This window comes from Mauremys reevesii, linkage group 7, assembly GCF_016161935.1.
Source record: "Mauremys reevesii isolate NIE-2019 linkage group 7, ASM1616193v1, whole genome shotgun sequence".
Lineage (NCBI taxonomy): Eukaryota > Metazoa > Chordata > Testudines > Geoemydidae > Mauremys > Mauremys reevesii.
Genome location: NC_052629.1, coordinates 121,747,276 through 121,760,895, shown reverse-complemented (window position 1 = coordinate 121,760,895; position 13,620 = coordinate 121,747,276). Strand labels below are relative to the sequence as shown.

The following is a 13,620-nucleotide window of genomic DNA, read 5'->3' as shown; positions in this document are numbered from 1 at the left end:
ATGTAAAAACAGGCAAATATCAGTGTGTAAACAATCTTGTGCACTCATCTGGGAAATGTGAAGTGGTGGTTATCAATTGTCACCTCCGTAGAGCTGCAAAATAGGACAAATGGCCCAAAGAAATCAACTGTCTTATAGTGTGAATGGGTAGCTGAAAGAGGAGGTATGTGGTGGAGTTGGGGAGAGTAAGTAAAATACATCTGTTATGTTGAGTCTGCTCGCAGGTTTATTGTGGATTCATAGATTCCAAGGCCAGAAGGAACCATTGTGATTATCTAGTCTGACCTCCTGTACAACACAGGCCAGAGAACTCCCCCAAAATAATTCCTAGAGCAGATCTTCTAGGAAAACATCCAGTCTGGTAAAGAATAGCACATTGCCTGCCCATGAGACACCGAAAGAAGATTCCTTAACATCTAGTTCTGAACCATGCCCCAAATGATCATCAGTAAGATCGGAATAAGAGTCCCTATTTTCCTTCACGCAGTGCATATTGTACTCTATGTTTTGCACAGATATGTTCACTGGCCTTATGGCAAATCCCAATGAGTTATCTTTAACAACTCTCTCTCTCTGGTAAATTAAGAATGAAGTATCTGCTAGTGAAAGAAATTATTAAAATGCATGTTTTCACTAAAGGAACATAAGCTTTCCATGAACAGAACACGTACTCCGTGTCAAAGCACTTTTAAGCATCCCAGTTCACTCTATGAGACAGATTAGTCTCAAAGTGAAACATTAGACTAAGAAAAGAAGTTTTCATAACTTGAAGGATACATTAAAATTATAGCATTAACATATCAGAAACTCCCTACTTTAATTTTGAAAGTGATTATGTTCCACATATCCAAAACATTGAGAAAACATTTCAAAACCCAAACGTTGTGACAGAAACATACATTTATATAAATCTATATTTGAGTCTAAGGTTAGTTAAAACCAAGAATATTCATTATTTTTAAACATATTCAAGTTTCTGATTTAAAACAAATAAAATAAAAGGAGCTAATTATTTGTCAAATGCATGGTTAAGTAGCATGGTTACATGAAGTGATTGCACCAATTTTATAACATATCTATTACTAAAGCCATGCTGTAAAATTAAAGCTAATGCTAACTTTAAAATGCAGTTCTATCTGAAGAAATGATTATGTAAAAATGGCATTTTGCCACTCAAAGATCCATTTCCTGTGAATTTTCAGAGTTACATCTGCTTATTTTAGAGTAAAAATGAATTTTTAGTGTTTTTAATCCTGTTAACACTGCAAAGCCAAGACAGCAAAGGGAAAGTGAGCTGGATTCTTCTATTCCTTCTCATGTATCAACATAATGGAATACTGAGTTGCAGTCATTTGTCCCTCTGTAAAAGGGATAAATGACTGAAAAGGGGGATTGCGCGGGTGTAAATGAGGGCCTAATTTAGCACACAAAAAACTTTACCGCTGGTGGTGATGTACTAGAAAGCAAGAACCATCCTGGATAATCATATTCCAGGTTGAATTTGGAGGGCTGGCTGTCAGCACAAAATCTCTTTTAACTGGTATGGAATCTCTTTTTGGTATGGAAAACACTGAAAGACACACCCCCTGTTACACAGTAACTTTTCAGAGAAGAACAATATCCTGTACTGGGTATCTTTCAGCTTACTCTTTTAATTTTTTTTTTAAAGGATACACGTCCTTCATAGTATCTAACCGTGCCTTCTTGGAACAAGCATGACAGTATTCTGCAATGCTTAGAAACTTAAGAAGTAATAATTATACTGTAAAATTGCCATTGTTTTAAAGGACTTTATGTTTTCAAAATTGCACAGATCTTTGGCTAAGAGTTTGGTCTCTCGCTACATTTATTTCTTAGTTTTAAGCTATCACTTCTATGAGATCAGTAAATAGTGTTGCCCAAATCTTCCCTCTAATTTCTGCTCCCCAGCAGTTAGCACACCAAGTTTCCCTTTAGGGCAGGTACCTCCGGGATCTCTCCCGAACCTGGTTTAAAGAGGTTTATTTCTGAAAGTGCATAGCTTTAAAGCAGCATCTTGCGCTGGTGCCCTTCACAGATTATATTTAAAAAAATCAATCCAGCAACCAGCAGTGGAGCTGAACTGACAAAGCACATCCCTGCATTATTCCTTCACAGGGTGGGTGGAAAAAAATGAGTTTTTGGAATAAAAATTGCAATAGTGACCCACCCAATGTATAGGGCTGGACCGAACACAGTAAAGCAAGGTTTTTGTTCTGAAAAGAAGCTATTTGCATTTAAGAGCAGCATTGGAAAAGGCTTTTTAGATTGGGTAGTAAGATCTAAAAAGCCAAGCAAAATGAGAGGATTTCATGTTTCTCATATTTCCATTTGCACAGCTAAAGTGTTCAACTTAAGTCAGCATTGCACTAAAAAAAAAATCACATATTGTTTATCTCATAAACCTTTAAAACCCTTAACAAATTAGGCCTTATATTTTTAGGATTGTACTAGAAAATATAAGGCATTTGCTGGATGTCCAATCTAGTGTTCACTACTTCATCTCTGTACGAATCTCCATCCATTTGCACCCAAACTCCGATTGTATCAAAGGAGATTTCCTTACTTTACTGGCTCCCATGATTCCCGCTCAAAGCCCCTGTGAATTGATTGTGCAATTGAGGACTCCATCAGATCGACATATCTAACAACAAGTGGAGCAAACAGGTCTTGAAGGTGTTTGTGGAATTTTCCATTGCACAAATTATCTAGAATAGATAAATAAAAGTATAGTAAGAAACTATTGTTACTGAATCCTCTGTAACAACCCACAAGTAGTGGCATTTTATTACACAACGAATATGCTGGCTAATATGAAGAAATTTCATAACTGGGAGTCCTGAACCATCAAGATCAGTGATAAACACAGCAGGATTGAGCTCTTAACTGGAACAATCAAACAGTAGCTCTTCTCCATTAGTATCAAATTTGGAGATAAAACAATTATGTACTATTTGCTATTATAAAAAGAGTACAAATGAAACAGTGTGGTAAACATCACTGCCTGTGCAGGCTGGGAAATCAATGCTTCATTAGAGAATCACTACTCTTATTCAGGAAATTGTTTTTCTCCTAAGAGGAACCTCAACACTCATTAGGCATGTCTTAAGAAGCTAATTAAGGCCCTGATTCTGCAATAGGCTCTTTTTGCAAGATTGGGGTCTAATTTACTAACATGGGTCAGATGGGACTGGACAGCACTGCGTGGGATTTCCAAGAGCACTCAGAATTGGCCTAATTCTGCTCCCATTGCTGTTAACAGGAATTAAGAGCATTGGCTTCAATGGGAGCAGAGTTAGGCCAATAGGGGGCACTTCTGGAACTCTTACCTGTCCTACCAGCATGTAACATGACAGGAGAGAAAACAGTTCAATCCACGGCTAACCTTGCTTCTTTGCATTTCTCTTGCGTATAAAGTAACCTTATGTCATTTATTTTACTCAATATAAAACCCAGATGTCTTTCCTTTCCTTTTATTAAACTCTTGCTGGGGGGGGGAGAGGGTAGAGACTCCATATTTTGTAAAATATGGTGCAGGCAGAAATGCTTAATGAAAATAACAGTAATTTACTAACCATCAATAATGCACTTACCACCATGGAACCTGAGTGAATAGGACATTACAGAAGTTCCACTCCCTGACTTTGAACAGGAATTTATCTTTACTTAAAACAAATTCCTGAGCAAATGAAAGGCAGGAAAAGAAGATTTTTTTTATATTAAAGTAAAATAAATAAATGATATACGCAGCAATTTTCCCCTAAGGCAATCACAAAATTAAACGGACACATTTGTTTTAAAGTACCACCCCATACTGGTTTTCTGTACAGTATGGAAAGGCCAGAAATAGCATCAATAACCTGGCAGATTTGCCCTATCAAAATACATGGTCAAAATACAATACATACAGTCAGCACGGAGGAAATCATTTAGGAGCTGAAATAGTGGAAAGCTGTCCCACGTGTCTGGGGCTTGCACCTCTAACGCAGCATCCATATCCACCGCAAACAATGACAGGAAGGTTTCTGCATGTTCAACCATTAAGTCTGACCACCACGCAAATGCCTTAAAATTTGGTAGAAAAAAAAACAATAATAAAGAAATGTATTAGTTCCATTAAAGCACAGTCAATGAGATGAGACCATTTATCTTAAAAACAGATGTGCATCCCAGGGGAAACCAGCTTTATTGTAAAGAGAACAGTGCTTTCAAATGTTAGCCACAGCATGTACAGTGCAAATCACATAAATTATGCACCTACCATTTTGATACAGAAATGTCTCATAGCGCATATATTCAGAACTTCACTGTACAAATAATCAGTTGTAACATGACAGAAAAGGTAGGTCTGTTCAATTTACAATAACTCACTAAAATTTTTCTTGAATCATGCTATTTACTGGAGGAGTCAACTAGTTCTTATTCTAAGGTATAGAAATCTGGGAGTTTCTTCACTGTGTTTGTGGGTTTTCTGCTACGTTTTTCAGTGGTTTTTAAATGTATTTGGATTCACTATTACTGTTCATCTTGAAATGCTAGAAGCCTGCACTTTCATAGTCTTTCCTAAATCACTTATCTAGAAATATTTCAAGCATCACCAGTAAAAATTACTACAGCACCTTTCATTTTACATGGTTAGGTATAAAGCTCTTTAAACTTACTAGCATTATTTACAATGCCCCTTATTATGAAAATGTTTGTAACCAATTTCAGAACTATGTTATAGACATGTCAGGATACCAGTCGTAAAACATCAAAATCAAGCCAGGACTTTACTGAGGCAGGAAAACATATATAAACTTGAAAACCAAAAAATATCAGTGAAGTAACTCATTTTCATGCACATGGGTCCTTAAAATTCACTGTACAGGTTCTCTGAAGTGACATTCACATCATACATGGCTCAGATGCGAATGTGTTTCAAACGCATGCATGCGTGTTTAGTAATCACCTCTGGCTGGGAACATGCAGTATGAGCGGTGCTGTCAATAGGACCGTGTGCAGTAATTTTTAGGTGATAGGAAACTACTCAAAGATTTAAAGTGTCTACCTAAGAAATATCATCCCAGACTTTCCAAGAGAAGGAAACCTAATAAATAAACACCAGACTAGAAAGATGGAACAAAGAAGACTGAGAATAAACATGTCAGTTTAAAGAGAACCTGTCAGCCAGGAATATGTATTTTTGCCTCCTGGAAGGAGTAACTTTCTGTCAGATGTGAATGGACAGAATGGACTTCTTTCTTTCTTAGGGCTCGATCTTGCATGCACTGAAGTTCTGCCATTGACATCAATAATAGAAGCATTTGTTCATTAATCCTTATTACTGAGCTTGTTTTAGAATGTTAGACTAAGGAGGGTGTTTTGCCGTATACAGGTACCTGTACCTCATAACAACGTTCCTGCCAATGGCAGAATCCCTTGAATAGTTTCCCATTTGGTCTCCCTTGTACTCGGCTTCCAGCTACACAAGCTACAAAGCCATGGGACTGAGTCTCCATTTCACTATCCCAATTTTATGCCACTCTACCTCCACTGACCTCAACAGAGTCACACCAGCATAAAACCAGTGGAAAAGAGTAAAGAATCAGGCCCACGGTGTGTATAATTGTATAAGTGCGGCCTGCCTTGTGTGCCAGCCCCAGGGAATGAGGGGCAGGACGGTGTGCCCTTAACCCTTGCACTGGTGCATCTTATCACCATTTCCTGCACTCGGAGGGAAGCGGGCTCCAGTGGGCAGGAAGAGGAGAGAGAGGGTGGAGAATGGGAGAAACCTTAGCTCCAGCCCCCCCACCAATTAATGCCCAGTAGCAGATCAGTGCTGGCACACTGGGGAACACATGCTGCACTGGGTATAGACCTGGTGCAGTTTTACTTGTTCCCTGGAGCAGCACGAAGAAATTCTCCAACTCAGCAACACGCAGTCCCTTAGCCTGGGCAGATTGCAAAGTGACATCCATCATGCGTGACATCACTGAAAAAAAATCTGCCCCCATGGATGTTCAGTAAGCCCAGGGTCAGATGCAAAGACCGTCTTGGACTTTTGCTAATGTGTTTGCTGAGTAATTCTATGACTGCCATGAACAGTGCAAGGCCGCTCAGCACAGCTGAGTGTGAACCAGTGCTGTTAGCGGCTCTCTCTGGAGTTCATGTCCAAAAGGGAGAGAGAGAGAGATGTGAAAATGCTGCTTTGATGTGATGGTGGGTTGGATATTTTTACACAATATTCTCCAACAGCAAGATCATCTGAAGCAAAAGTGGCAGGAATCAATTCTGCTTTCAATGTCTGCTCAAATTTTCTCCAAAGGTAAAAAACATAAAAGCGATGGTGGTTGACAGTGTCCCTTTAAAACAATTTTTTAAAACTAGTTTGGAAGAGCTGATATTTGCAATGCTACATTTTTTTCTGGCTAGGCCTTTGTTTCTTAAGAATATAAAATCCTGTCCCCTTGCCAAGTTATTAGCAAATGGATCTGAGTGCTAAGAATCCTGTTAGTAACTCTGTCCATGAAGATGAACAAAATCACTGTTTTGGGGGGAGAAAAATAATATTTTCTCCAACAAATCCCAAAATATTTATTTAAGAGTCCTGCAAGAAAATCTGCTTTCATGAGAAAGAATTTTTTTTAAAAAGAAATTAACAAGAAAATCAATATGTGATCACTTGTGAAAAACACAGTCATACTTTTATTTCTGCTGGAATTATCAAATTCTACCTTCATAATTATCCAACTCATGTCTGGGATTCCCTCACCCCTTCACAGCTAGGCACTAATTTCTTGAAATGAGAGAAGTAACATTTCATCACTCAAAAATCTCTTTCAATTTTATCAATCATCTACTTACCTGCTTTGCTTCAATATGATTTAAGGATAAAAGTGTGCTTTCTAGACAAACACACCTAATATTGTATATCTTACACACAGGTACACATGTATATATGCATATCTTCAAAGAGTTAAAATACATATATACATATACATACATATACATAGAGAGAGAGAGGACAAGATTAAAAATACATGAAGGCTTAGGTCTTATGACATTTACAATCATTCTTCCATGTGGAAGAGAATCAACTTTGGAGACACCTGATGAGAGAAATGACATGAGTCTAAGCTCTCATGTATTATAGTCGTGTACATACTGTACAATGGATGTTTCGTCTGCACTTTTGTCTGGGCAATTTTATTTCTTATTGTGACTAACAAAAACAACTTAATAAAATATAATTTCTCCATGTTAATATTTTTCAAATTTTTCCCATAGGGTAGTGGCCATTTGTGGGCTCTCAAATTTGTTTTATGAGTCTGTAATGTGTATTGTTGGCATGTTTACATGCATTCACATGCTAGAACAAAACGGGCTAATTTCAATGTGCAAATGCTACTGATCCTGGCATTTCTCCAGTAAGTGACAACTTTGTTTTCTTGAGGGATATCCAACTAGACATATGAGTCATCTCTAGCGTCGTGGGTGGTCTTTACTAACTCCAGGTGAACAGAAAAAAAAACCTCATGTGAAAACTCATTTGGAGTAATTAAGCCCACAAGGTAGACTTAGTTACATTGATATAAGCAGAAAACTTAGACAGAAAATCTTGAACTTAACCGTGAAGACTTTTTTCGACCATATGTAAGATACTGAGAAGACATTTCTAAAATGTCACAGTGCGTAACACTTCTGATAATTGAGCTTATATATAAATATCCCTGCAGGTGTCTCCTTTGCGTACAATGCAGTTATTTGGCAAAATCTCATGAAATCTGCACAATAACAAAGGAAATAATGTGGATATAGTTGTACATACCATAAAAGCCACATGATAAAACCACATTCAACCTATTGTTTTCCTCATTGGGGTGAAATTCACCCTTTGGGCAGTGGTCAGCACAATTCCTGTGCACCACTTAAGTCCCACTTAGGATATGTCTACACTGCAATTAGACACCCACGTCTGGCCCGTGCCAGCTGATTTGGGTTTGGGCTAAGGGGCGGTTTAATTGTGGTGTAGACGTAGGCTGGAGCCCAGGATTTAGGACCCTGAGAGATGGGAGGGTCCCAGAGCTTGGGCTGCAGCATGAGCCTGACCATTTACACTATAATTAAACAGCCCCTTAGCCCAGGTTGCGTGAGCCCAAGTCAGCTGGCACAGGCCAGACTCGGGTGTCTAATTGCAGTGTAGACAGACCCTTAGACCCCCCAAAATAAGACTTTGTGTTGGCCCTCTGGACAGGGATGAATGTCACCCTTTCAGATCATCATCCAAAGTAGGAGCAGAGTATACATGTTCCCCTCCTATTGCCACAAACACCATGATGCATATTTTTATCTTCCCAATGTAGCGGACAGAACACGTGCCCAGCATCATAGCCACTTGCCTCACAACATGCTGCCATTATAAAAATAACTAGCATTAAAAACTAAAGAGAGTTCTTTCCTTACAGTGCGTACATAGAATATATGACGGTGATGAGTGGAATAAAGTATTATTTTCTGTAGACAGTCTATCACAATTCACATGTAGCTCTGCGGCATTCTGCTCTTTCCGACTCTTAGAGCTAGCCTCCCAAATAAACGAAAATAAAGATTATTTCACTCTTCACCACAGTATATTCTCTCTCTCTATATAAATACTGTATATCTAGTACAGTACACACACAGACAAAATTAAAGGAAGACTATTATCACCCTAACTGTTTATCACTTATTTCATAATTGCAGTGGTGTACTATAGATCAGGTAAATGCAGAACAACATAGGTAACAACAGGCTGAGGAAAGATTCCAGGCAGGTAAGGGTTGTGTTGGGATGTAACTGCAGTGCTTGTAAAATATACTCATTGGTACATGCTTGGACTGGATACTGTCCCACATTTACCCCTCTGTGGAGGGCTACCAATTCCACAAGCCGTCACTCTGAAGTTGCTGTTACATTCCTTGGACCAAAGTTACAAAGCAAGGATCACCCAGGTAAAATCCCATTAGGAAACATGGCACCGAGAGGGCATGCACGAAATATGACAGGAGGTGACTCATTTCATTCAGTTTAGTCACATACCTCTTTCCCCTGCCAGGATCATCCAAGATTGAATGAACAGTAGAAAAACAGGGAGGAAATTTAAATATGCAATCAGGCATTAGTTGGGACTCGTGGATGGTTGTGTTGTAGAAATAAGTTAGATTGTACTGTAAATTTAATATACATCAGAATGATTTTTTTCGGTGATTGTGACATTATTTATCAAATTTATTTAATGCAATATATATATATATATTTAAAAATGTGAAGGAGAAGAGAAAATAGTGAATGATTGTAACAATACTAAAGTTATAAACAAATAATTGTTAAATCTGAGTTTTAAAATGATCAGCTTTATGACAATTATCACAGAGTACTGGATTTGCAGAGAACAAAGGGCCTGATCCTGTATATTCTTACACACGTGTAACTTTACTCATGTGGGTAGTCCCACCGAGATGAAAATCTCATGACATCTCGTCAATGAGGTTATACACCTCAATGCAATTACTCACGTGTTTAAGTGGTCACAAGATCACAACCTATGCTACTGAGGTTCTCATAATATTTTGGACTTAGCGAGATATGGATTCCCTGTTTAAAAGTCTTATTAAAACAAGAATCTTTCTGCTAGACAGCTTTGAAGAATAAAGCTATTTTTCATTTTGCTAAGTACTGGATAACCTGTATATTCAGTAACAGAGGACAATTCATTTCAGCCACAGCACAAGTAGGATACTCCAAACAGGCTGAGAAAGGCATAGCTGACTGAAAAGCCACAGTGAGTAAAAGAAGATCATCATATTCAATGACACAAGTGAAAAAGAAACAAAAAAATTGTTAAAAGAATTTTATATAGAAAGAAACAGACCAAAAATAGCTTGAACATTTGTGGTGCTTTTTCTTTGCTACAAATGCTGAATGGTGACAAGGGAATGCTGTTTGGATAAGGCTGAAACTGATTCATTTCATTATGCTTGGAAGTATAAACATGACTTTTTGGAAACCCATGACCCTTCTTGAAAGTGGACAGACTTTATATTGTGATTAGTCTGGTGGGTTGGCCAAATTCAGCTCTCACTGACAAGAGCAGAATTTGGCCAATTTTGCATAACCCTTCCCCTCCTCTAAAAACTGACTTCCCCAAGTTTATTTTTTCTGCAATTATATTTTGACAGTTATTTAAGAAGACCAGGTTGCTTTAACAGTGATATGAAACCACATGGTGTGGTTCAACATTCAGCACAGCGAAATGGACAAAGCTCTCCAAAACCAAAAAGATCCTGTCCAAAGACATGCTAGAGCCCTGCTACTCACCTCTGCATGGTGTTCTTCATTCTGCTGTAGAACTTCAATTACCAGTTCTGCCAGACGTATTGTATCTTCTAGCTTTTTGGCAGGAGTGACTAACCGGCCTACATTTTCTGTAGCACAAGAACTTGAGTTAAAATGGAGTGAAACATGAGAGGCTAGATGTATGGCCAATAGATTTAAGTGGAAAAAGTTCCATAATAGTTAATAACTCTAAAAATCTTTTCATGCAAGTGTTAAATGCTCTATAATTAGTACTGAGCAAACCGTAAAGCCACATTTGTTATTTGTACTATGAAAACGCAGTGCTCCAGCTCTGAATTTCAAAATACTATGTGAATTGTTTTACTTTCCATTTTGTGTTGGTGACACTTTATTAATTCAAACTAACAGAATAGCAAATTCCATAGAGACAGCATCTATCTTTTAACAGATGACAATATGTATCTTTCTGGTTAGACTGTGCTATTATATATTTGATGTACACATAATTTGTAGAGTTTTGTTTAAATGGAGCTTTTAAAAAAATAAGTTGTTGAATATAACAGTGATACATTAATTTCAATGATATACAATGGGTGTGCTTAAAAAGATTCTACTGTTCTGAAAGATTTTACCCATTTAAGAGATATTCCTTATATATATATAATGGGGAATAAAATAAAAAGAAACGTCAAACTTATAGAAACTTTATACGTGGCCCCAACTATATAGAATAAAAATTGCAGGTCCAATTCACCCCTGGTTACTCCTGGATATAACTACACTGAAAACAAGGGAGTTATGCTTGAGTAAAGTTGGAGGGACACAGTGGTAAATCAGACCACTGGTTTATAAGTACAGTTTTATGGGAAAACATATTCAACTTTAAAGCATAAAATCCCTTAAATAAATCACACGAGTTCAAATACCGAAGCAAGGTGGAGAAAAACACAGAGCTATTTCATACTATCTTGCAGTATTCTCCAAACCTTCTAAAATGAAGTCAACCTAATGCTCATGTACATCTTATACTAATGCTTATGCATCAATATATTAAATGTTATGTACAGTAGACAAACCGTTCGGAATATTTCATTAGAAATCTGAATAAATAAATATATAAACCCCACTACTCACTAATAATCCAGATATCAATGAAAAAGTCCAAGGAGCTGGCCAAATGCAACAGTGGCTATGTGTACACTAGCACTTCTGTTGGTAAAACTTTTGTCAGTCAGGGGTGTGAAAAACACACCCCTCTGACTGATATAAGTTTCACTGATAAAAGCACCGGTGTGGACAGCGCTCTCCTGCTGACATAGCTACTGCTGCTCGTTGTGATTAATTATGCCAACGGGAGAGCTCTCTCCCCTCCCATCAGCATAGAAAGGCTACATGGAAGAGCTTACAGTGGCTGTGCCACTGTAAGGCCTGTAGTGTAGATAGCTCATGAGCTGGGTCCCTAAGAACTTAGGACTTGTCTACATGGAAACACTCAGGAATGTTAACCCGAATTCACTAAACATGTGAATTTAAAGTGGATAAGTTAAACTGCATTAAACCCCTTTGCGGGCACCCTAAAACCATGCCAGCACTAGAGGTGCTACAGGGGCAGAGCGATGGCACTGTAGCTATACTGCTGTAGTGCCATAGTGTGGATGCTTCCAACAGGGACAGATGGGGTTTTCCGTCACTGTAGGAACTCCCTCTCCCTGGGCAACAATAGGTAGGGTGATGGAAGCATTCTTCCATCAGCCAAGCTGTGTCTACCTTGGGGGTTAGGCTGGTACAGCTATAGTGTGCAGGGGTCTGAAACACAGCTGTAGTTGTGTTGACCTAACTTTTAGGTGTAGACCAGGCCTGACAGAATTAAAGTGGTGTAAATGCAGTTTAACTAATCCCCAATTCAGCAAAGCACTTAATGGTCCATCCCTATTTAGCAAGGCACTAGAGTGGGATTTTCAAAGGAGCCAGAGGGAATCAGCTGATATTCAACTGCAGCTGGATGCCCATCTCCTTAAGATGCCGCTGAACATTCTAGTCGTATCTGATTGACTTAAACACAAACTTAAAGTTAAGCACAGAGGTAAGTGCTTTGCTGAATCAGGGCCTGCAAGAATTATGGAAGCTGTTTTGGCCCCTCTGAAGTCTATGGGAGTTTTGATGTTGACTGTAACAGGGCCAGGATTTCACCTGAAACTTTTTTTGAACACATCCCTATAGTTAAATGGTTTCTCATTAAAAACAATGGCCAACATTTTCAATATCAGAAGCCTAAAATTAAGGACCTAAGTCCACAGTTAGGCATCTATGTTGGTGCCTTAAGTTTTAAAAAAGTGATGAGCATCTAAACCTAAAATCAATGGGCGCAATAGATGTTCGGTTCCTTTAAAAATCAGATCATTTCTATTTATGTGGCCCCAATCCTGTGAAGTAGTTTTTGTGCAGATGTTCTGATGGGTTGGGCACTAAATATGGACTTTAGGGTCATCCCCGGCTAGGGTGATCAGATATCCCGATTTTGTAGGGACAGTCCCAATATTTGGGGCTTTGTCTTATAAAGGCACCTATTACCCCCCACCCCGTCCCAATTTTTCACACTTGCTGTCTGGTCACCCTACCCCCTGCTCCAGTTTGAAACGTGTTCCCCATGTTTCCCTTCACATATTTTCTCAAGGCAAATACTGAGCGGAGAGCTAATTAGTAACTTGTCATTCTCTCTTTTATCCATGCAAACGGCTCAGCAGAAACAGCATTTTCCTTTTGTGCAATAACAGGTCACAAAAACCTTCCAAAACACATGGGTGCTTTTCCCACAGCACTGAAGTCAATGGGAGCTTTGACATTGACTGCAACGCGAGAAGTATAAATCCTGATATGGTTTGTTCTTTCATTCGTGGCAGTGATCTGCTCTCAAACACAACTAAAAGACAAAAGTGTTAATAAGAACAACTGCTCAGAGATGCTGTCTTTAAAGAAAATATTTTGCTTTATCAACTTTGGCAGCCAACAGATGTCAATCTTTTTTTTTCTTATTTTAAATATTTCCCTGGGTAAGTTACTATACATCAGAATATTCTGTTGAGATAGCTGGAGCACTGACAGTTAAATGAAACGTATACCATATACTTATCAAACATTTCATACAACATCGTTTAAAGCTCATACATATTCATCGTTATCATGCAAAATGTTATGCAACAACAATGTTATTTTGTGCTGACGTTGATATTTGAAAATGTTGCATATGTCAGACATTGCTAGACAAAAAATGTGGACATTCTGAAA

At 38.3% G+C, this 13,620-nt stretch overlaps 1 protein-coding gene across 31 annotated transcripts in view; it reads right to left on the bottom strand.

The window, feature by feature from the left end:
- Nucleotides 1-13,620, bottom strand: part of CADPS (calcium dependent secretion activator) — a 359,086-nt gene that overhangs the window by 69,213 nt on the left and 276,253 nt on the right. For 18 of the 31 annotated variants that reach the window (XM_039482401.1, XM_039482397.1, XM_039482400.1 and 15 more), the window contains 4 exons: nucleotides 10,357-10,463; nucleotides 9,079-9,087; nucleotides 3,927-4,083; nucleotides 2,585-2,726 (listed from right to left, as the gene is read on the bottom strand). In XM_039482401.1, the coding sequence (XP_039338335.1) occupies nucleotides 2,585-2,726; nucleotides 3,927-4,083; nucleotides 9,079-9,087; nucleotides 10,357-10,463 (415 nt within the window). The remainder of the gene's footprint in view (nucleotides 1-2,584; nucleotides 2,727-3,926; nucleotides 4,084-9,078; nucleotides 9,088-10,356; nucleotides 10,464-13,620) is intronic. The other 13 variants (XM_039482398.1, XM_039482407.1, XM_039482402.1 and 10 more) reach the window with 1 other exon arrangement.